The sequence below is a fragment of the Cetorhinus maximus genome, chromosome 11 (assembly GCF_964194155.1).
Source record: "Cetorhinus maximus chromosome 11, sCetMax3.hap1.1, whole genome shotgun sequence".
In the NCBI taxonomy this organism is placed as follows: domain Eukaryota; kingdom Metazoa; phylum Chordata; class Chondrichthyes; order Lamniformes; family Cetorhinidae; genus Cetorhinus; species Cetorhinus maximus.
This window is the reverse complement of record NC_135889.1, coordinates 91768755-91792154: the sequence shown is the minus strand read 5'-3', so window position 1 is coordinate 91792154 and position 23400 is coordinate 91768755. Positions and strand designations below refer to the sequence as shown.

Here is a 23400-nt window from a genome sequence, read left to right as displayed (position 1 = left end):
AATTCGGTATTACTCTGATAACCAGATGTTCCATCTATGCATAAAGCCAACAACAACTTGTATTTATATAGTGCCTTTAATGTAGTAAAACAGCTCAAGGCAGGTCAGAGAAGCCTTATCAAACAAAAATGTCACCAAGTCACATAAGGAGATATGGAGATAACAAAAAGCTTGGTCAAAGAGGCAAGCTTTAAGAACTGTCTGACAGGAGGAAGGAGAGAAAAAGAGGTGGCGAGATTTAGTGGGGGAATTACAGAGCTTTGGGCCCTGGCAACTGAAGTTACAGGCGACAATGGTGGAGTTATTAAAATCAGGAATTCTCAAGAGGCTAGGTTTGGTTTGGAGGGTCATAGGGCCAGAGGAGACTACAGCAATAGGGAGCGTTGGACCATGGAAGGATTTGAAAACAAGGATAAGAATTTTAAAATTAGGGCATTGCTTACCCAGGATCAATAGCAATGATTTACAGGAATTAGTCTAAGTTAGGATACAGGTAGCAGAGTTTCAGATGACCTTAAGTTTACAGAGAGTAGAATATGGGAGGCCAGCCTCCCATATGGGAGTGTAAGTTTAGATACACAAGGGCATGGATGATGGTTTCAGCAGTAGATAAGCTGAGGCAAGGGCAGACTCAGACGACATTACAGATAGAAATAGGCAGTGTTAGTGATGGCACGATATATAATTGGAAGCTCATCTTGGGGTCAAATACGATTGTGAAGTCTGGTTCAGCCTCGGGCAGTTGCCAGAGGGGATGGAGTTGGTAGCTAGGGAAAATAGTTTGTGGCGGGGGCTGAAATCAATGGCTTGGGTCTTCCCAACATATATATTTGGAGGGAATTTCTGTTCATGCAGTCTGATGATTTAGAGATAGTGCAGGATTGAAGAGGTGGTGGTGGTGGGGCATCACAGCCAATGAGCAGAGCAGCTATCCCTGAATTGTAGAAGCATCAAAGTGCAAACCATGACAACTATTTAATATTCTAAAAAGAATTATATTTAGGAAAAACATTAAATAGGAAAATAAAAACTTATTTGAAAGATTTAAATTGTACAATTTTTAAAAACATACATGACACAGACAATTGTATTATTTATAAATGAAAATTAAGTTACAATGCATATTTGAGGAAAATAGCTACATTTAACACATAGGCACCAAGGAACATTTAATGACCTGAACAACATTTATATTAAAATAGTGCAGATTTTCATTGTAAATTCCAATCTACAAATATATTGCATATAAATCCCAGCAGTAGATACCAACCTGTTTGAGGGTTCACGAGAATACTGCCAGGTGGTATGCCTGCAGCTTCCAAGGGAAGCAAAAAGAAGCTAGTGCTAGTAGGAATCACTTGCCCACTCATGCCACCATCAAAGGAAAGAGAATTACTAGTGTTGACAGCTGAATAGACGGCTGGCACACCATGAGTCTGGCTCATAGCTGTGACTGGAAGAGGTTGATGGGTGCGAGAGAGGGAACCCGTGGATGACCCTACACTACTAGAAGACTCTGAACCTGGGAAAGGAGTAATGAAAAATCTTTATCTAGAGACAGAAACATCATGCCTTTTTCCTTTCTATGCATTAAGATGAATTGTCTTAAGAGTTCAAACATGCACAATATTAGGAAAATCAGCAAATCCCCTATTGACTGTAACATGTTAAAGTATTAAAGCACAAACTAACAACCATTTAACAGAGCAAATTCTTATCTCCGATATAACTGTATAGCTACAACATGCAAACGAAGCAAGAGATGAAAGCATAAGCTTCACAAATAATAACAAAAGCAGCTCCTATTGAAAGATCAAGACGTTAAGCAGCTAACATTTTTTCCTTGATTTTGTTTCTGTATCTAGTTGCAAACATCACAGAATGAAAATAGTTTTAAGAAAATCCAAAATAAGGCAAAAGTTTCAGAGCATTACAATGAAATTAGCAATTCAGGTGTAAGAAAGAGAAAGCAAGCTCATAGCACAGGCCAAAATGCAATAACAGCAGACATTTTTTTTGAATACAAAAAAAAATAGGGTTAACTCAAATTAATGTAGGCCAGTATATATCCTCAGACAAAGATAAAAATTATTAAATTTGAGTGCAGAACAGCATAAAAGAACTTCAGAGAAGTGAGTGGATGAACTAAAGTGTAGATTACAGATATATTCAATGAACCGGATATTCCTGGATTGTTTCAGCAGTATCAAATTGGGATGTGCACTTTTTTTGGGATTTTTCTAAAAACAATTGCAGCCCACATTACTTTGGCTAACCAAAGAAACCTAAAACAGTATAGCACTAATTAGTCAAAAAAAGTCAGAAAGAGTAATTATTTAGAAATGACTTACTGGCTCCCCAATAATTTAGCATTTAAGTACATTGCCTGGTGCACTCCTAAGCCACATGGACAAGAAGGCTCCAGGTTTGACCACTGATCAGTATGGAACGAGCTCGTCTCAGTCAGGAAAGCACTGAGATACTACTATTGGTTTTAGCAACCCTGAGCTCAAAAAAGCAAAAATCAGATTCCTGCTACAGATCACTGTGCAGTGACCAGGGTTGCGAAGTACATATGCAGATGTCCATCGAGGGCAAGACTGGGCTCAGCTGCAGCACTCTCCTTAGTCGATTAGTGTGCAACCACTCAATGTGTCAGCTCAAATGTGAATAATGGCCAATTTGGTGAGGTACTGGAGGGCTGCTGGCATCTGAAGAATCGTGCCCACAGTCACAGCCCTCACCTTTGGGAAAGGAGAAACAAAAAAAACCCCTTACAATAGCTAATCAGTCATAAAAAATGGTAAGAAATAGAAAAGTTGGTTTGGCCCTCTGAAAGCCAGCATTTGCCAAACTAGTACTTTACTGTGATAGTGCATTGCTGCATATAAGGAGAATGTACCTGTTTTTGAAAGCCTGCCTGTACTTTTGCTGCTACCAGAGCTATCACCTCTTGCCAGTACAGAAATTCCACTGAAGCTGCTAGCTTTTGTCATTGCTGGTTTCAGGTTGCGGTTTGAGCTATCCGAGTCTGTACTGCTCCAAGGGCGTGGCTCTGACCACTTTAGCTCATTTTCAGTACTGCTCTGACGACTATTGGAGGATCTCCCCGTTCCATCCTTATTTCCTCTGTGAGGTACAAAACAAACTTAACAGTTATCTTAATTTTCCAACAATTCAAAAAGTAAATAATGAATGAAATTGGCAGGATGCATATAGTCATGCAAACAGATTTTCTGACTTGAACAGAAAATTATTTAACAGAAAGCTCTCTTGTACCTAAATATTTGTCGCCTTTGTTGTGTGCTAGTAGCAGTTTCTTCTTCTTGAATTCTGTTGGTGTCAACAGGAGATTTCAGAATTTAGTACAAAATACCATAAAAAACTAATCAATTAAGTTTTTTTTTGAATCAGCGCTTACCTTTTATCTGTAAAGTAATTATCCTGGGAGAATGATAACTGAAACAAAAACAAATTTTTAATTACACTGATAAAACTATCAAAAAATTAACCCAATAATAAACATCCATTATATTTTTACCCCACCATAAACTAAAGCTAACATTATTCTTTGGTGCCAATGCTATAAAAAATACTGTATACTCTTCACCATTTTCCGCATGTGAAAGACCATTTAAAGTTAAAAACGGTCCTTGAAGCACAAGCCAATGTTTTGAGCAAATCATGTAGTCTCTTTTATGCTAGTTTTATTCCACCCTCAAAAAAAATTTGAAGTGATGCAGTGGCTTAAACAAAATCAACAACTAATACCACAACAACAATATGCAAGCTGTTGATACAAAAAAAAGTTTTTATTTTGTTATAAATGATCATAGGGCGAGCAACTTTACTGAATGTTTACAATTTTATAATAGCAATTAGAGTGCTTGGAAGACAACTTTTGAAAGATTCTTCTTTGAACAGGTCAATAATTCTTGGCATACAATAAAAAATCTGCTGGCTAGACATCCAACACAGTGGTATCTGGTACAAGAACACTGTTTGAATGCATCTCAAGGCTTCAACACTATTTTGAAGCATCTGAACTTTCATATAGAAGCTATAATGAAGAATGCAATTTTTTAAAACTGCAGAAGTAGCATTGCTACATAGTCACAAACCTGCATTAAAATCATGCTATAGCTGCTGTTAACTTGTTGGCTTCCCACCCCTCTCAGACGAATCATCTGCCTATAATACGCTGCACTAAGCTCAGAAAATAGAAAAAATTAAATCTGCCAATGCCTGAGCAGAGCATCTTGGAAAAATGATCCAGTTTTTAATAGCTTACACATCTTAAAACATTTTAATACTTGTTAAAAAACTCATTTACTTTCTTGTTCTGTGAAAATTTTTAACAGTATAAGGTCACGAACAGTAAAGATGCTCCTAATGAGCACTGATGACCAGCACTGGGCTACATTATATTCTCACCATTATAAAAGTCTCTGTTGTTTTTAATTTAGACTGCTTTCTTGAAGATGTTTAGTGCTCTGAAAGTGTTTTGATGCAAGTGTGATGTAGGGAAAATTCATCTTTAAAAGGAGCTTGAAGTGCTTCAGTCCTATATGCCATCTATCAGAAGCATTATTTACTTTCCCATTTCTTGTACTTCATATTCAAACACACTGCTATAGGACAACAGCTTTCTATCATGTAACAGATCTTGATAACTATTTTTCCTATGCTATGGTGGCAAAACACATCATTGCATGCACTGCACAACACCTGATTGTGGCTGCGACTCAAAAACACCCACCCCAAATTGAACTAGTAGTTCAAAGCTCTGCCAAACACTCTTGCAGGGGAACCTCAACATGATCACTAATCTGCTCTGCAGAGAATTTTCGATTTGTGGCCATATAATAGTCAGGAACTAATGTATAATGTTATGCTGATAAATAAATTAGCTGCAGATAAAATACACCCCAGGCTGCTCTTTTATGTACTACCTGCTCACGCAGAAAGCAAGTTTTCAATTTTCTTACAAGAATTGCCCCAAAACAGTATATGGAACAGCATTCCATATGAATCAGCCAGACTTCACAAAGATTTCCAGATTGTGGCTACCATCCAACTTTCAGTTTACTAATGTATCATATACTCTGAACTCTCCACAACCAAATCAGTCAAATCCAATACCTTCCAGATTTTCAACTACTCATACAAAGCTAGCAAGTCTAAGTTGCACATCCAATTTAAAACCATTTATTTACTTTTCTCCTTTCCCACCCTATACTTACATCTTGAGAAAATATCCTATCTCTGACCCGCTGATATTCCTCTTCCCTCTCCTCTATTGATTTGCTTCTTCTATCATCCCGCAATCTGATACGTATCTGGAAATTTTGAACACATCGTCTTCTTAGGAGATTGAAATATTTCAAAGTAAAAAAAAATTGAAGCTTTAACAATAGCAAAAATATATTTTTTTTTTGAAAACAAATTCCAAAAGTGCTTTTTGGACTTTAATTTGTCTGTATTAGTATGTCTACTCTCCTTTAAAAAATAGTGTTTTCTGTAATGTAATTTTCATTCTCCCAAGGCAGTTCATGCTTCCATCACAACTGCCTTGACTTAATTCCAGATATTTTCCTGATTTTGCCTTATATTTCTATTCAGCGGTTGTAACTGATTCATTCAAAACAAATAACCTGTTTAATGTATAATCTCTTACACTTCATTACTATGAAATATTCCATTAACACCTGTGAACAATCTCTTGGTTAGAAGAAATGATTACAATTTGAGTGATTATTCGTGGGTTGAACTGAAAGTAAACTGTGCACCCAAATTTTAAACTGATCAATCTAATGGTTAGGAATCACTTTAAAAAAATCCTCATATGAAAAACACAACCTAGAACAACTTGGGCACTCTTAATCATTAAAAAAACAAGTTATATGTTCATTTATGAGGAATCCTCCATGAAAAACAGGTGAATAAGTTTCATCGACAAATATTTGCCACCACGTTAAACCCAACTTTTTCCAGTACAAACAGCAATATCCTTCAAATGCTTTTGCTGTTCTTATCTTTATCAGAGTGTCAAATAATGCTTACTGCAGCGACCATATAGGACTTGATGCACAGGACATGTGGTACATATATAGACACATATACAAGCATTGTGAGCAATGTAAAATTAGCTATCTGAGTAAAAATGGAATATAAACTCTTGGCTAAAATGATTCCATTGAACTTTTAAATATAATGGATGTAGACAAAAAGATTATGGTTTGCCAACTTCCAACAACTGAATTATACTATGAAAGTTGAATCCAGAACTTATTGCATACCACCCAATAAATAAGTGACCTGAACTAAGCTAGATTCCAGAGCAATAATCTGAATCTAACTGGGTCCCTCCAACTGTTTTGTGACCACCATCCCCTCACCTCCACAGAAGCAGTGCCTGTACAGATAGCACAAAAATATATTTTTAAAAATGCTAATTATGATCAGGTAATTGATTAAAAACATTCCTACTCCTGCTGCATGGCAATTCTATATGCAGTACTCTGGCATTTTTTAATACAACCATTTTGTACTATAATAGAGCATTCAAACTTGGGATACAAAAATTAGGTATTTCAAGAATATAAAACTCGAATGTAATCTTTGCCCCAGAGAAATTTACAATTTTATTTAACTTAGATAGTCATAAAACAGCTTGTATTTTAACACAGAGGTGGAATCCAAGACTGCAGACAAACTGAGCACTTACTTGGTTATCATCTTTGTCATTGCTCGAGTTATCTCGTTTAAGGATATACCTCTTCTGAAAATCATCAGTTGTATCTTCTTTTATATGTTCACAAAACTTCTGATCAGGTCTGCAAGAAAATTGAACAATGACTAATACAGAATTATACAAATTCTATATTTCCAAGTGATTGAAGGTAAGAGATATCAAATCCAAAGAATATAATGTGTTCCTATTCTTGGAATTCAACATCAACATTTTGCACAAACTTTAGGAGATTATCTCATAGTTCACCACAGTGAATTTTACATTTCTTGCTTCAATCATCCTGGTGAGTTTTGTGGGCAAAGCATCAATTTGATGTCCAATCTCTCACTGTGGAACTAAACTGAATGTCTCAACTTATTTTGAGAGGAAGGAGGCTTTCACCCTATCATTAGGGCTAGATTCAATCCTGGGTCCTTTAAGGATAGCCCATGGGGTAGTCCAAAAGTCTATTCTGAAACATATTTGCAACAATCTGCTAACACCGTTTTTAGCATTTAGGCAATATTTAGACTGCTCAGATTCAATTGCTGCTCACATTTAGAGTTTCTTTATGGTTTTTAGTACTGGAAGGGAACTAAAAGCAGGTGGCTGTCTGATCTTATTTTTTTTTAATTAATTTGTGTTGCACTTGTTTTCAGTGTAGCAATTTACTCCTCTGAAATAGGTACTATGGCTAGATTTTAAGTACACTTTCAAAAAATAAAATTTTGGGATTCCTTCCTTTAAACAGGGAAGAATTTTAGAATTATTCTCTATTTGCATTTAAGAATCAAAGAAATTTTTTTGGCTATAGAATTGAATAAAGAAATCTTTGTTAAAGAAGTTTTAAACCCATTTCACACCAGATATACTGACCTATGCATGTTTGTAACTGCACAAGAAAGATATACAATGAAAGTGTTGACAAACCACAAGAACCAGGTTTATAAACATAAATGAAAAGTTTTACATACATATTTATACAAGAGTAGTGGAAACCATGCTTAATATTAAACTGAGTATAATTTGACTGCTTGAAAAATTTTCAATGCTGTTAACATTTAGTATTTGTTACAGTTAATGCCATCAAATAATGTCACTTCAAATCCTTTACCATTTTACCTGCAACTTCCTGTCTTAATCTATCAAATCAGTTTCCTAATGTCACAACACTGAAATGTACCCAACCAAAGCCAACAACATCCTCTTTAACCATGGAGCACTGTCCCCGCTTTACCACTCTGCAGCCTGGCATGGTCAACTGCACCACACTCCTCCAATGCTTGTCATCCATTGTCCAACTCCAGGAGATCTGCCTTTGGTTGGTATCACTTCTACATATCTAATCATTGTCATAGCAACTTGCTGTTCACAAACCATTACCTCTGGAATCCCCAAGAGATCCATCCTCATCCTATCCTCTTCTTATCTATATGCTATTCCTTGGTGGCATCATACAAAGACATGGGATAACCTTTCATAAGTACACAGGCGGTTCCCAGTGCCACCTTTCTTAACCTATCTACTGCCTTGGTTTTCAGACGACTTGTCTGACATCTAGTCTTGCATAAGCCACGAGTTACTCTGTCAAAACATTATAAAGATCAAAGCTTTGAAGTCCCTGTCACAACTGTGCACTTTGGAAACCAATTTCATCTGGTAACGTGGCTGCCGTCTCATATCTAACCAGGCTGTTTGCAACTTTGGTACAATAGCCGAGCTGCGCTCTGATCCCATAACCCTTTTCATTACAAAGACCAGTTGCGTCCATGTCTTTATTTCCACCTACCCATTACCCCATGTCCTTGCTGATCTACACTGGTTTCAGACCCTCGCTACCTTGGATTTAAAATCTATTCTTATATCTGTAACCTTCACCAGTCCAACAATTCTACCTTCACGCAGTCTCTGCTGCTGTGACTCTGGTCTCATGTATCCCACCTCTCCCTTGGCTCCTTTACTGGCAACAAGGCTTGCAGTCATGTAGGCTGCATGCTTTCGAATTCTCGTTCAAAACTCATCGGATTTTAAACTCCTTTCTTCTATCTTATGATCTTCCTTAAAATGCATCTTTGGTCACTCTTCCCAATATGCCCCTCTTTGGTTCAGTGTCCTTTAATTTTTTTTTTGAGTTTGCCTCTGTGAAGTGCCTTAGGGTACTTCTTTGCATTCAAAGTCCTTTAAAAATGCAGGCTGTTGCAATTATAATTAGTAAGTCAAAATGGTTTCTTTTCCCCCGTCCCTTCATACCCACCACCAAATCCAATATTCAAACAAATATTTAAAACACAATCAAATTATTAACTTGACTATAAACAAAACATTTCAGAAGTTAAATCACTTACATTCTTGTGTTGCTAGTTTTGTTTATAATCACAGCTTTTCCTGTTTGGTCAACATTGTGATCCAAGCCAAAGTATGCAGCTACTCTGTGCAACAACATCCTGTGGTAGGAGGTCATTGGAGGAAACTTCCTATATTGAATACTGAAGAAGAAAGAGAAACCACTGGTGACAACACACAAGCTGTGAAAATATATTTGGCCTATGTGTGAATATCAGCTCTTACTTGTTATTACTGATAAAATCCAGAATTTCTTGTTCTAACTTCAGCAACATCATTCTATCCCTGGAGAACAAAAAACAATCTTCAGTTGTGTTCATTTGCCAAATACGTCATGTCGTTCAAACACTTTAAACCAACCAGAAACTATGTATTTTTAAATTCCTTCCAACAATCAAATGATGAACCTATCGCTAATTGACAAAATGGTGATTGCTTTGCCCAGTATGCACGTCCAGTTAATTAAAACACAGAGGGATTTATGCATTTGTCTATTTATGCAACAGTCAACTGATCTACATTAAGTTTCTTAAAAAGGCTACAAATTAATAAAAGCTAAATCAACTTAGAGCATTACATTCATCTCCAGGCTCGCAGACTAAGAAAGTTGCATGCAAAGAATGCATTAGAGTTGTGTCTATTGTCATTTTGGGAATACAAGTGGGGGACTCTGGGTGGTCAAGTTGTTCCTCTGTCAGTTCTGGCGACGAAAGTGTAGAACAAAGTTAACCCTTTGTGGCAGACTCGGAATCCGATATTCAAGAAACCTGAGAGATTCTTCCCATTAGGCTACAGGAAACCCAGCAAACCAATGTCCTTGTGGCGACAAAAGTTTTGGCTATATAATCAGTGAATTGGTGCTGGTTTATCTGGTTAAATGCCCTCAGCATCCGTGCTTACAACTTGTCACCCAAACTTGCTTGACTCAAGCAAGTGTAATGTATCCTGTGGGAGTGCAATTTGAGACAAACAGAAGTTTCGCCTGTGTGGATTTTTCAGGAGCTAGGAGCCTCTTAATCAACAAATGATATTAACTTGCCTTTCGTAACCAAAACACTCCATATGCAATGAATTGCTCAAGTGCAGTCATTGCTGTTTTGTGGGCAATGCGACATGCAGCCCATCTGCTCACAAGGGCCTCCAAACTCCATTGAGATGAATGATGAGTTAAGTTTTGCTTTGGAGGTGTCGCTTGACTCAGAGAGTTCCAACATGTGCTAAGATGACACTAATCATAAGACTAACAATCTGCAATATTTCTTCCAATCACTGCTGCAAAGTGCACGTGCATACATCAAGACAAAACAGGAACCTGAATAACTGCAGTAGCCTTTGAAGTAGTAGTTGAAGTGCTTCTAAGACTCACTGCCATTGCTCAAATGAAGTATGAAGTCCTGTCCCATGCCCTTCAGTAAGAGAAAGAAACCTTTGGGGAGAACTAAATACCATGTTCATCATCATGCGCAATGCTGTATATACTTATGTACAAGTAGAAGCATTTATTTTGCTATTTCGTTCTCAAAGTACAATGCTTGCCCCAAAGCACAATCACAAATGTTTAGTATCTATGCAGTGATTTTGGATGTGCTAGATTTGAACACATACATCAGGTTTAAAGGCCCAAACGTCCTCTTAAGCACACAGAGCTAGACCTTCTCCTCTAGGGAGCCTTTGTCTTCTTCATTCTGCTGTCAGGTTGCTACTAAATGTACCCTTATATAAAGGCCATACCTCCGCTCAGGTTTCTCTTTTAACTTATGGTTTCTGTTGAGAATGGTGACTGCCACTGGCCATTACACCAATGATGGTAGATCCAGCAGTAGCATATGAGTGTATTCCTATCTACTGTTGCACTTCCAGCATTTAATGTATATTAATGGTAATTTAACCTCTCAATTTCAGTCCCAACTAAAGCCAGCAGGAACCTGGGTTGAAGTGAGGAGGAATATCACAGTCGTTCAAAGTTGAACAACAGGAATACAGAAAACATAATTCTCTATGCTAACATGAAGGTTACAATTTTGGGGGATAAAAGTATTGTTAAATTTAACCAAGGCTAATTCATTATTCAGCCATTTCCATTGTAGGCTGACATGGAAGGATTCTATTATATGCATAATAGTAGCATTTCTCATTGAAATCATAGCACATGATGTGATTATTCAGTTCTACAGGGTGTTAGTGTTCCAACTGCATTTATTTTAATCATACTGCCTTGCTCATTCCCTCATCATTAAAATTATTTGCTGTGTACTTTTACAACATTATTTGAATGGAGTGGATGGGTGGTTAATATATAGATCGCCTTGCGCATAAATGTATGCTGTATTCTTATTCTTTATTTAGACAATGTGCAAGTTTGAATTTGCTTGCTTACAGTAAAAAAAAGCAGAATTTGACTCAGTATAACTTTTTGTGCATTGCATATTCATATAGTAGTTCTGCAGAATGGTGTTATGGAGGTTCTCATATTAGGTTTAGTTCTTCAGCTTCCTTTGGTAGTAGTTTCTCTGCTCCTACCTTTGAAATATTTGCACGTGTGTGTATGTTTATGAACACATGGTCGGAATGTGCATTTTTTTTTAAACTGCTGGTAGTGGTCCAGAATTCTTAAAATAGTTATGGCAACCATGGTTACAGTTGCTGATAGGAAGGTGAGTGCTCAGCTATTTAACCATTTAACTGTCATTTTGGTTCATAATGATGGCTGGTTTGATCTTTGATCTCAAGTACAACGAATAAATTCCAAATGTGTACAACACTATCATAAGCATTGCATAATTGAACATGTTGCATCTTCTTCATATAATCAAAAATTCATTTCAAAAATACCTGGGATTATTTTTCAAAGTATTTACTAAAAATTCATGAAGATCTATTCCAGTGGAATCTGTGTACTCTTGGCTGGAATCTGGTTAAGAGAGAGATTGAGAAGTTCCATTCATTTTACAAGCAACTTGGCAAGCATCCAAAATCTGAAAGTATTTTAGTGAAGAAATGTAGTGTAAACCTCTTGATAACATTTTTTTATGCAGTTTATCTGGTTTGTCCGTGCATTCTTCCTTTTCAGCTTCATCTTTTGTGGTCTGCTCTTCTTTATCAAATGCTTGTGTTAACTGGAGCTGAATTTTATCCTGTGTAAACACAAGGTAAATTGTCAGAACAATATTCAATGTGACGAACAGTTTTAACATATTTATAGTTGAGTGGGGTGTTTAACAAAAATGGTTACTGCAGTTCACATACTGTTTCTTTCAAAATACTTACACAATTTTTCCCTAACTGATTTCTTTGGCAAATGTCTTGGACAGTGTGCTACTGATCCACTCAGCAGACTGCACAAAAGACTACAGAACGGTGATTTTCTGTTTCTCATTATTCAAAGTTAAGTGAACAGTAAAAATATAATGCTGAGTAAGTCAGGTGGTATAACCATGAGATACACTCCTCTGTCAAGCAAATAAATTATAACTGTACAAAGAGGAACAGGCATTTGCAGAAAGCAAGGGTCACAGAGGAAGTATGAAATTGTGAAGCTACAGGTCTTTGAAGGCTATTAATTTTAGTGCGTAAAGCCTCCTTTCAAAGATCAGTTTGCATACAAACAGTTCCAAGTCATCAGAAAATAGCCTCACACGCACACGATAGAATATTATTTCACCATGCACTATAACTCATGTTGCAAGGAGATCAGAGCCCCTGTGCTTTTATGCATATGTACAAAACATAGCTGTACCAGGAACCTCTGGTAACTTGATATCTGTTGATATCAAACCAGAGAATAGCCCAAAGATTGGGCTAGGATTTATCATCAATGCTGAAGGAAGTCGTAGGATACCATTCAGGAATGTCTGTTCTTACTTGTAACTTATTGGCAGGTTTCTAGCTGCTTTCCTTACTTCTGATTCATACATTGCCTATACCTTCAATTTTACTTTATTTTACTTTGAGCCCATGAACAAAGGGTGACGAGCATTTGAAAAACTTAGAGGAAATGCATATCAACAAAGACATCTGATGTGTCAAATTGAAAATCCCATGGCTTTGCCATTGATCAGTTACAAGGTATGTTCTCTGCTTTATCTGCCTGTATTGACTTTGTGTCCTTTGTAGTATTGCCGTTTCCTCTCAGTTCAAGTTTCTGTGCGATTGTCTGTGTGGTGTTTGGCTGTGTTAATCTTCTGTATTGTTATATGTTTCTCAGTCTTTCCCCTGTTTTTAATTATTGGTGGAGACGTATTGCCTCTTGCTCTTAGGCTCTTTGATCTGTTACTTATCTATATTGATGCTGTCACTGCTTGTCTCTGATTTTGCTTTACTTTTTTCCCCTGACCTGTCAATTACTTTATCCCTGTATGCTTCTTGTTCCTCGTCTTGCTGGCTTACAAAGTCACCTACTCAGCATTTCCCCATCATGCTTGTACCCATTTCAGGTCCTTGTGGTCTTGTGCAAAAGCTTTTAAGATTTGCATGCTGAGGCACTATGTAATTCACAATGTTGTTGCAGATTTCTTGCAGGCTCATTCCTCCTTAATCTCCCATGAACCCCTCACAGTTCCCCACTGTTTGTCTTGCACTGGTTGCCCCTTTACCCCAACATACCTTTGGACCTCCTTGGTTACCAACCTTTTCCCTCCCATTCTCCCTCATCATTTTGTCCTCAGCCTCAAGGTATTGCCTCACTTTTGCCATAGCAAATTATTTTTACAGTAAATTTACATTTGCCTCCATGGTCAGAACACCACAACAGAGATTTTGACTCGGTAACATAAGAGCAGGAGTAGGAGTAGGCCATTCAGCCCTTCAAGCCTGCTCCGCCATTCAATAAGATCATGGCTGATCTGATTGTGGGCTCAATTCAACTTTCCTGTCTGCCCCCTATAACCCTAGAGGCCCTTGTCTATCAAAAATTTAACTCAGCTCTGAATAAATTCAATAGCCCAGCCTCCACTGCTTTCTAGGGAAGAGAATTTCACATACAAATGACTCACTGAGAGAAAAAAATTCTCCTCATCTCTGTCTTAAAAGGGAGATCTCTTATTCTTAAACTGTGCCCCCTAGTTCTGGTCTCCCACACAAGAGGAAACATCTTCCCAATATCCACCCTATCAAGTCACGTCAAGGTCGTATGCATTTCAATAAGATCAGCTCTCATTCTTCTAAACTTCATTGTGCTATGGCCTAACCTGTTCAATCTTTCTTCACAAGATGAGCAAGTGTTGGCCTGGTTCTGCTGACTATCCTTCGTTAGGCCACCTGTCAGGCAAGGTCTAACTATTCCCATGGTTGCCAAGCACCCCTGAATTTGCTTTTGTTTCTGCTGCATTATTTTCAACATGTCTGCAAAACTGGTAGTTTACTTTTGAAACAGCTGATTGTGCAAAAATTAGGCAACAGAAGTAGGCTTTTTGATGTGGCTAAAGCTGTAAAGGTTAAACAGCCAATTCAGAAGGCCTTAAGGGACTGAAGACAGCCAAGATTTGAAGGTGACCCAAGTTTGGGCAGCTTAAACAATCATTTCAGTCAAAGAAATAGGCAACTAAGGGATAGCCAAGCAAAGAAGTATATAAATGGCAATGCAGGAACAGAAGTGAGATGGGGTGGATGATTAGTATTTCATGTGTTCAACCCGCTGGGAAATACAGATAAGGGAGCTACAGTGCGACCTATGGTTAGGATATTGAATTTGCAAGTTAATCAATCATCGTTTTAAAATTGAAAGTTAGATTGTTACCTTAGGCATTACATCCCAGGCATCATCAAGCATTTTAAGTCTGGAGAAAATCATAGAAGTGTGACACAGGCTGTGTACACAATTATACAAAATTTAATATCCTACATATATGAATTAAATACTTGAGCAACTGGTTATTCTAGATACATTTTAAATTACTCTACTGTGTCAACCAACGCACAAATTGTCACAAACCCCTTATGTTCCTGAATATAAATCGTTTCAAAGATGTTGGATTAAATTATGTAGCCTTTACACATGAAAATAAGAGGGAAAAATAAACATGGCTCATCACTCTTGAAATCACAACACAGAATAAATCGCCAAGTTATTTCAGTTTCAATCTACATAGATCACATTACTGACTCAATGGTTAACTCCAAGATTTGTCAGGAATACACAGCTCCTTCCAGGTCCTAATTGTCTCACCTACACTGCAGACGTTGAACCCAGCTTTTTAAAAATCTCTTAACAATCATACAACATCCTTAAAAGTAGCAATCTTCACCATATACTCAAATGACTACTCCTTTCTCTCTCTCTCACACACATACACGCTCAAATAACAAAAAAAAATGAACACAAGCTAACAACCAGGTGCATGAGATTTGTACAATCTTGGTGTACAAATTTACATATCCGCAACTAATCAAGACCAAAGGAATTTTACTTAATTAATTTAAAAAGATTTAAAGTTATGCGGCATATAAAAAGGTACTACATTTCAGACTCAGTGAATTATTACCATGGATAAATGACAAGTTACTTTTAAGTACCTGCTCCATTCCCACTCTGACCTCTCTGTCCTCGGCCTCCTACATACTTTCAATGAAACTCAATGGAAGCTTGAGGAACAGCATCTCATCTTTCAATTAAGCATTTAACACCTTGTAGAATCAAGACTGAATTCAGCAATTTTAGATCATAACATCTGCTCCCAATTTTTTGGACAACAGGCAATTTCCTAAAACTCAAGTTAAACCTCAACTGCTCTGTTTGTACAACTGAGCTTTAAGTTATGCAGTCCAATATCATTACTTTTTTGCTAACCCACCAAGCTTCATTATGTTCCTTCATTTCAGGAAAGATCACAATTCTGGAATTTCCCCCCCAGTGTCTGCTCTCTTGTTCCCGGCCCTGAAGTTTTACATGTATGATGTTATTCATTCACAACTACGAAACTAGCTACATTTGTCTTTTAAGTGATTTATTTTTATATAAAATTCATTGAATTTCACAAATGTACAAACATTTAATGTGGCATACCTACATTCAAAAGTACTTATGGAGAAGGGAAAACAAAAGTGTAATTAGGAGCTCAAATCTAACAATTTAGTCTTCTGGTACAAGCAACGAACTTTCTACTATGTAACATCCATAACAAGTTAATATTCTCAAATTATTTTGAGTACAAATGCAAGCTATGAAGGTAGAATTAATTTATTTTAGTTATCTCACCAGCATATTAAAATATCTAGCTTAGTACAGTTCATCACTTCTAAACAGACATACTTGAAAATGGTCTTAAGTGAATATTAAGCCCGAAAGCCACACACTATCTTTTTAGCACTGCATGATCTTCAAGAGTGCAAATACTGACACAGAAGCAAACTAAAATTATGAAAAGTAAAACTATATAACTTATTGCAACCATTGAGTTCCAGAAGATGCAGTAAAAATGGCAAATGGGATTAAATTTGGTAGACTTATTACTGAAGTATTTGTTTTTGTACGTAAATCACAGAAGTTTTGTACACTTGTGTGCTTCTTCGCACATTACCACAATTCAGCTCCTGTTCTTCCAAATTTAAGTTCAAGTAACTTTGGTGCAATGTAACCAATGTGCATTAAATGCATGATGAGAACTTAACAAGACAATTATTTCTCTCTGAAATAAAGCCTTTATTTAAAGAAATAAAATGCTACACCATCGGACTAGAGTTTTTACTTATTCCATGTACTGTTGCATTTTACCTGATTATCCCGTGGAACATCAGCTGTGGGCGGAGGAGAAGACTCTTCACACACAGCCAGGCTCCTTACTAGCTTTAACTTTGCATTTGACTAAAGGAAAACATTCATTGTTAGGGCAAATGCAGTGACGCAGAAATATATTTAGCTACATTTATTTCATCAAACGTTAGCTCATTCCAACCATATACCCTGCAACAGCTTAAAATGAGGTTTGAAAGCTAATTTTTAGTTTCAAAATATCCAATAAGATTTTTAATTTGTTTGTTTGGATATTCAAATCTTTCTTCCTTAATGTGCACTCTGCCCAAAGACAAGTCCTTGGCTCATTGTCTGCTGATGCTTCATCCTCAGCCAATTTTCTTGGCAGTTTTGTCAGTGGTTGTTTGGCATTGCCTTCTGCTTTCAGGGACAGGGCGAGGAGGTAGGTCCCAAGATAACCTCAGCCGGAACGGGAATCAAACCCGCGCTGTTGGCATTCTCAACCACATGCTAGCCATCTAGCCAACTGAGCTAACTGGCCCCCCTCCATTTAAATCTAAACTATTTGATGAAACTGGATGACAATAACCTGTACTGCCATATTATGTTGTTACAGGGTATAGTCTTCAATATACTTTCCTACAGCAATTGCCTAAATAGTCTATCTACTTCACTTAAGTATACAAAATTCAGAACCCAAAACAATTGTTATACAATTTCCTTCAATCTGATCCTGCCATAAATATAGAAGTGTACACTTGGCTAGGTATAGTACGTATAGGTTTATTGTCTCATATTTATGTGAAGATGCATTTACCAATACTCTATAATTAGGGCTGAACTAGACAATGTTGCCAAAATCATGGGAATAGGAATGTTGAAGTTAGTTCTGTTGTGAAGTTATGGAAACTCAGATGAAAATTACAAATTATGTTGCACCAGGTACCCATATGTTTGTCAACTAGGCTTCTCAACATCTTGGACCCTCAGAAAACACAATTAAAAATTATGTTTGACAGTTTAATATAAATTTAATACAACCTAAAAATTATGGGAAAGTACATGAAAATACATAAACAGAGCATTCTAGTGTTAAATTTGACCTTTGACATTACATAAATCTCAAGGTGTCATTAAGCACCTCACAACAGAGAAGTGCATAATTTGCACAATTCCATGCACACTTGAGAAACAGACTGGATACTATTTATTTTTCCATAAGCCAGCTGACTCATTTCAATATGGTGAACATTTTGCATAATGTGGCATGTTGTCAGTTATTTCCATGCATTAGGAACCAATGAAAATGCATTCTCTTAAAAAATGGTGATTTGATCTTTTGGTGATTTGATCTTTTGGTGACTATCTTATGATAAAGTCTTTCATCCCAGACAGTTTTTTTTAAGCATCTTAGAGATGCACCTTTTTCCAAGTTCTAATAAAACTGGCAATGATAATACCCAGAGCAAACATTAAATATATACTCTTTGACAATAAATTCCCAAAAAGCAAAGAAAAGTTTGCTTTGAGCTATAAGCACTAAGCACACCACCATGCACAATTGCTATTGGTCCAAAAATGCTTTCACAAAAGCAGAATGAAAAACTACACACAGTTGAGCAATCACAAAATATGGATACATCTAAAAGCACCTAATTCATTTTCAACTGAACATAGAGAACTTTACTAAGTGAAGCACTATAAAAAGCACTGCAAAAAATTTGTACAGCAAAACCCAAATTGGGGAAAGTATACATGCATGAGGATACAAATCTTTGAGGATAAAGTGCCGCAATAAAGAAAACGATTTAAATAAAATACATTTCTTGCAAACAATAGTCATAATAGAGTCATCAAGGCGTAAATGATTTCCTCTCGCATGCTATAACACACTTCTACTATACCTTTGACCTTTTCCCCGCCTGTCCAAGACTTTGTATTTGTCTCTGCACGGTGGACAAGAGATCATTACAGTAAAATAATTGAATGCATATGACAATAAATTTCCAAAGGACTGAACTTTCAATATCCACCTGAGCCAAATGGCATCTAACCCAGAATCAATATATTCAATTACAAACCAAGCAATGTGATTCAACAATCAGAAATCTTCAGCTCAACTTGATGGGCTGTGTTATGAGGTAACTCAGCCAAATTTCCTATTTTCTCTTCCCTTCCATTATGAGAATGCAGAATTGGATTTTCATAAATGTGTTAGACTAGAATAGCAGGCTAACTAAACCAAAAAATATAAAACTGAGCTGTTTACTAAGTAGAGGTCCACTATCCAGCACACACAAAGAAAATTAGCAGAAAACATCCTCATTATAAATGCATCCACTGCTGAGAGTTCTCTTTTCAACTACAAGTGACCACAAATATTACTGTTCTAGGGTTATCATTGATACACATGGTGTCACAAACAAAAGCATAGCCTTCTGGGTTCAACATAACTTATCTTCAGATCTGGCATTAATGCTGCTGTTTAACACCTAAAATGTTTAAGGTAATTAACTGTCTCATATGCAAAATTCAGTAGGTATGATTAATGTTATTTTTGGTAACTGGGCAACTACAAGGAAAGCAATTTAACAAAATTTGCTTGATGAATCTTATTTTTATTAACATATCATAAGGAATTGCTCAATTTCCTAAAATTTGTTCAACTAAAATTTGTAATTTTGAATGGCATGATGGATAAATTTGCATTTGTCATCTTCAATTAAACAATAGTTAGATACCCTCTAACCTACGGCTGTAATCTGAAGATTTTTTACATTATATTAACAAGAATATTCAGAAATACTTTGTATACAACCATGTTGATCTACAATTCATTCAACATGAAATTCTAAGCATAATTTAGCTCAAGCAGACTTAACAGGTAGATACCACTCTTCATGAGTTCCCAAGTATCAGTATTTTTCTTTGATGTATACATCTTCCATCCTAGCCAAGGATGCCAACAAATGTAATGATGCCAACAGGCCCAGCTCATAAAAGTTGATTTTTATTGGCATAAATACACAAAGAAAGTCATTCATTACATCTAGCACAACAGAAACCTCCCTTATTCTCCATCACAGCATCTAACTGCCTCTACTGACTGAACCAGACTGTTTGTAAACTCTGTCATGTTTAAGCTACAAGGAGAACTTTTAGCTACATATCCATGCTGTCACCAAGGCAGCCTATTTCTACCTCCGCAACACTGCCTAACTCCGTCTCTGCTTTAGCTCTTCTGCTGCCAAAACTCTCATTCATACCTTTAGTGCCTCCAGACTTGACTATTCCAATGCACTTCTCTCCGGCTTCCTGTATTCTACCTTCTGAGACCATCGAAAACTCTGCTTCTCATATCATAACTCGCACCAAATCCTATTCACTCAGAAACCCTGTTCTTGCTGACCAAGACTGCCTCCCAGTTAAGGGACACCTTGATTTTAAAGTTCACATCGTTGTTTCCAAATTGCTACATGGCTTGTCCCCTCCCCATTTCAGTAGTTCCAGCCCAACCACCCTCAGATATCTGCGCTCCTCCAATTCCAGCTTTTCAGCATCCCCAATTTTAATCACTCCACCATGGCTTAAGCCCCAAGCTCTGATACTTCCCTAAACTTCTCTGCATCTACACTTTGCTTCCTTCCTTTAAAACACTCCTTAAAATCTAACTCTTTAAGCAAGCTTTTGCTCAACTGCCCTAATATCTCCTTCTGTGGCTTGGTGTCAGATTTTGTTTGATAATGCCTCTATGAGGAGTCTTGGGACATTTTATTATGTTAAAAGCACTATATAAATACAAAATTGTTGTTGCTTTTCAATGATTCCAGAGCTTTGCCCCCACTACTCACCCAGGTGGCTGCTCTACACATTGGTCACTCTTTGGATAAACAAGTACTTACTGACAGTAATCTTTGGAATGCTGTTTCTCAGAGAGTAGTGGAGGCTAGGTTATTGAATATATTTAAGGCTGAATTAGACAAGTTTCTGATTCAGGAAAGTAGAATTAAGGCCACAATCAGATTAGCCATGATCTTATCAAATGGCAGAGCACGTTTGATGGGCCGAATGTCCTACTCCACCTCCTATTTCTTACGATCAAACTGGCATTGTTTTTAAAGTCTGCGCTCTTGCCATTGGCGGTTTTCAGAAACTGGGGATAACAATTTATCTCTAATTCGAAGTACCGGAGAGTTGTACATATTAATATGAATTAAAATTTTAAAAACTTGAATATTCATAAGAAATTTATAGCTGTGTACTAATTGACTGCTTTCAGTCATTATACAGATGCTTTCATTGCTTGAAAATGATTGAATTAATGACCTCAGGTCTAATCATTCCAGTTTTCCTCTCCTGTATTACCTTCTTCATATAGTACAATTCTGTCACATTTATTTTTCCCCTTTATTGCTAAATGATACACAATGTTATAGTGCATTATTTATTGGTTCAGAGTTTATTTTTCTGTAAGGTTAACGTACTTTTCATGTGGAAAAGATGCAATCGTTAAACCATAGAAAATTCAGTTGTACCAAATATCTCACTGAAAGCAATTGATAAGGCATTCAAAAACTTCTCGTTTCATAAGCTACTATAGCTCAATAATTTTGAATAATTTTTTTAAAATCTGAAAACAAGGGTCACATTGTACAATAGATACCAATCTCAGTATGATGCATTGTTAGCAGTTATAAATTACAAGTTGTTTGAGTTACAAATATATACTTGCATAATACAATATCTTTTCCAATCAAGTCACTAGCTTAAGAGGGTAAAAAGAAATCAGCCAGTTTACAGTAACAAAGGCAATCGCATTTTATGTGAAGAGGAATGTGGGGTAGTAAGCTGCTAAATATAGCAGAATTTTAAGGTTAGTGAAGAAATGTGGATCCTTTTTACTTTTGGTGCAAATCTTAAAAAAATGAAAATCTGGAAATACAAAAAGCTAAAGCTGTCATTTGGTTTCATACCACTTAAGTCAGTGAAGATACTGTAGATGTGGCAGCACTGCAATATATTGGTGCTGATGTCCACACCAAGCAATGTTACTAAACTATGCTTTATGCAAGTTGTAACTTTTCCCACATCATTTAAGAATGCAGTATTCAGGAGCATATAACAGTCAACAAAGCCAGATATTACAAATGCTTATTCTTTAAGCTCTGCCATGAAAAATACAGTAGTCCCAATTAACCACATGTGGAACAGCCAAAGTCTTGTTTTCAAAAGGCTTGAAGTGCAAACTTTTACACACAGTTGTTCAGACAACATTTTCAACTGAAAATGGAAATGGCACCCTCACCTTGAGCTCAGAAAACTTACTGTTGCTAACTCCTAACTAAAGTGACAAATTACATCCTCTTGGTTGCGACAGTGGTGCATTATCTCGAGTCATCAATCTCAGCCTGCCTGTGGCTTTTGATATGACTGACCTCACCATCTTCCTCCCACTCCTTTCCCCTTTCATTCAACTGAATGGGACTATCTGCATTTAGTTCCACTCTTACCTATCCAGCCATAACCAGAGAAGTTCCTCAGTTGGCTTCTCTTCCACACCCCCTCCTCCCCCGACCACCAGTACTTGAGAAGTTCCCAATCCTTGGCTGCTTCCTACATGCTACAGACATTATTCAAAGACACGTGTCAGGTTCCACATGGTGCGGTAGAGCTGGGTGTTCTTGGCATACATCACTTTGATCACATCTTGACCCGCCATCAACATTGTTGTTAGCAGACCACTTGTCCCACATTCAGTCCAATTTCCTCCAATTAAACATTGTGCAGGCCAAAGCCAATTTCTTTGGCCCCTCTACAACCTTATTCTCTCACCACTGATTCCACCCCCTTTCCAGTCCTCTGTGCCAGCCTGAACTAGACATGGCAACCGCATCCTGGCTGACCATGAGCGGAGCTAGACCTCATTCTCTCCACTAGAAAGACTATTCACTTCCACCCCATGCCATTGCATGTCTCTGCCTCTGCCTCAAGTGTTGAAACCTTAATATATGTTTTAGTTACCTCTATACACGACTATTCAAATCATCACCCTTCATAAACCTAAGCTTATTTAAAACTGCTGCCTGTATCCTAACTCGCACCAAGTCCTGTGGCCAAGTCTAGTGTGGGGCCATTATACAGTGAGAGGAGCAGCTGGGCCATTAACAGGGAGAGGGTATGAGGGGAACAGGGCCATTAACAGTGAGAGGATTCTGAAAACAGTGCGACAAGAGAGAGTAATAATCAAAGTGTGAGGTCACAGGGAAACAGGTAAGTGACTGGTTGGTGAGTATTTTGCTACTTCATCTTTCAAAAGTGTGCAATTCATTCATAATTGTAAGGTTTTTGTTGGTAGTAATGAGATCTACTAGCAGTAGTAAAAGGTTATTGGGAGTAGTAGGGTTTTTAATTATAAATTAATTAAGGAAAAATAATCAATTAACACACAATAAAGATGGCAGGGCAGGTGCTGTGCCATGACTGTGGAATGCGGGAGCTCCTGGACACCAGTGTAATCCAGGGAAAACACAACTGCAGTAAGTGTCTGTGGCTTGAGGAACCTTGGCTCAGTCATTGAGCTGGAGGCAGAGCTGTGGACACTGTGATGCATCAGGGTGGAAGAAAGTTACCTGGACAC

General features: G+C 37.2%; 1 protein-coding gene across 31 annotated transcripts in view; it reads right to left on the bottom strand.

Annotated features, from left to right (window-relative positions):
- The window catches only part of r3hdm1 (R3H domain containing 1), a 137710-nt gene that overhangs the window by 75443 nt on the left and 38867 nt on the right, over window positions 1-23400 (bottom strand). For 18 of the 31 annotated variants that reach the window (XR_013577987.1, XR_013577988.1, XR_013577990.1 and 15 more), the window contains 12 exons: window positions 18668-18709; window positions 16785-16874; window positions 12087-12210; window positions 11909-11987; window positions 9302-9361; window positions 9079-9219; window positions 6728-6836; window positions 5244-5339; window positions 3422-3459; window positions 3280-3333; window positions 2903-3129; window positions 1271-1522 (listed from right to left, as the gene is read on the bottom strand). Coding sequence is in view for 27 of the 31 variants with exons in the window: in XM_078552433.1 (XP_078408559.1) it covers window positions 1271-1522; window positions 2903-3129; window positions 3280-3333; window positions 3422-3459; window positions 5244-5339; window positions 6728-6836; window positions 9079-9219; window positions 9302-9361; window positions 11909-11987; window positions 12087-12210; window positions 16785-16874; window positions 18668-18709 (1312 nt within the window). In the remaining 4 variants the exon portion in view is untranslated. The remainder of the gene's footprint in view (window positions 1-1270; window positions 1523-2902; window positions 3130-3279; window positions 3334-3421; window positions 3460-5243; window positions 5340-6727; window positions 6837-9078; window positions 9220-9301; window positions 9362-11908; window positions 11988-12086; window positions 12211-16784; window positions 16875-18667; window positions 18710-23400) is intronic. The other 13 variants (XM_078552443.1, XM_078552444.1, XM_078552442.1 and 10 more) reach the window with 7 other exon arrangements.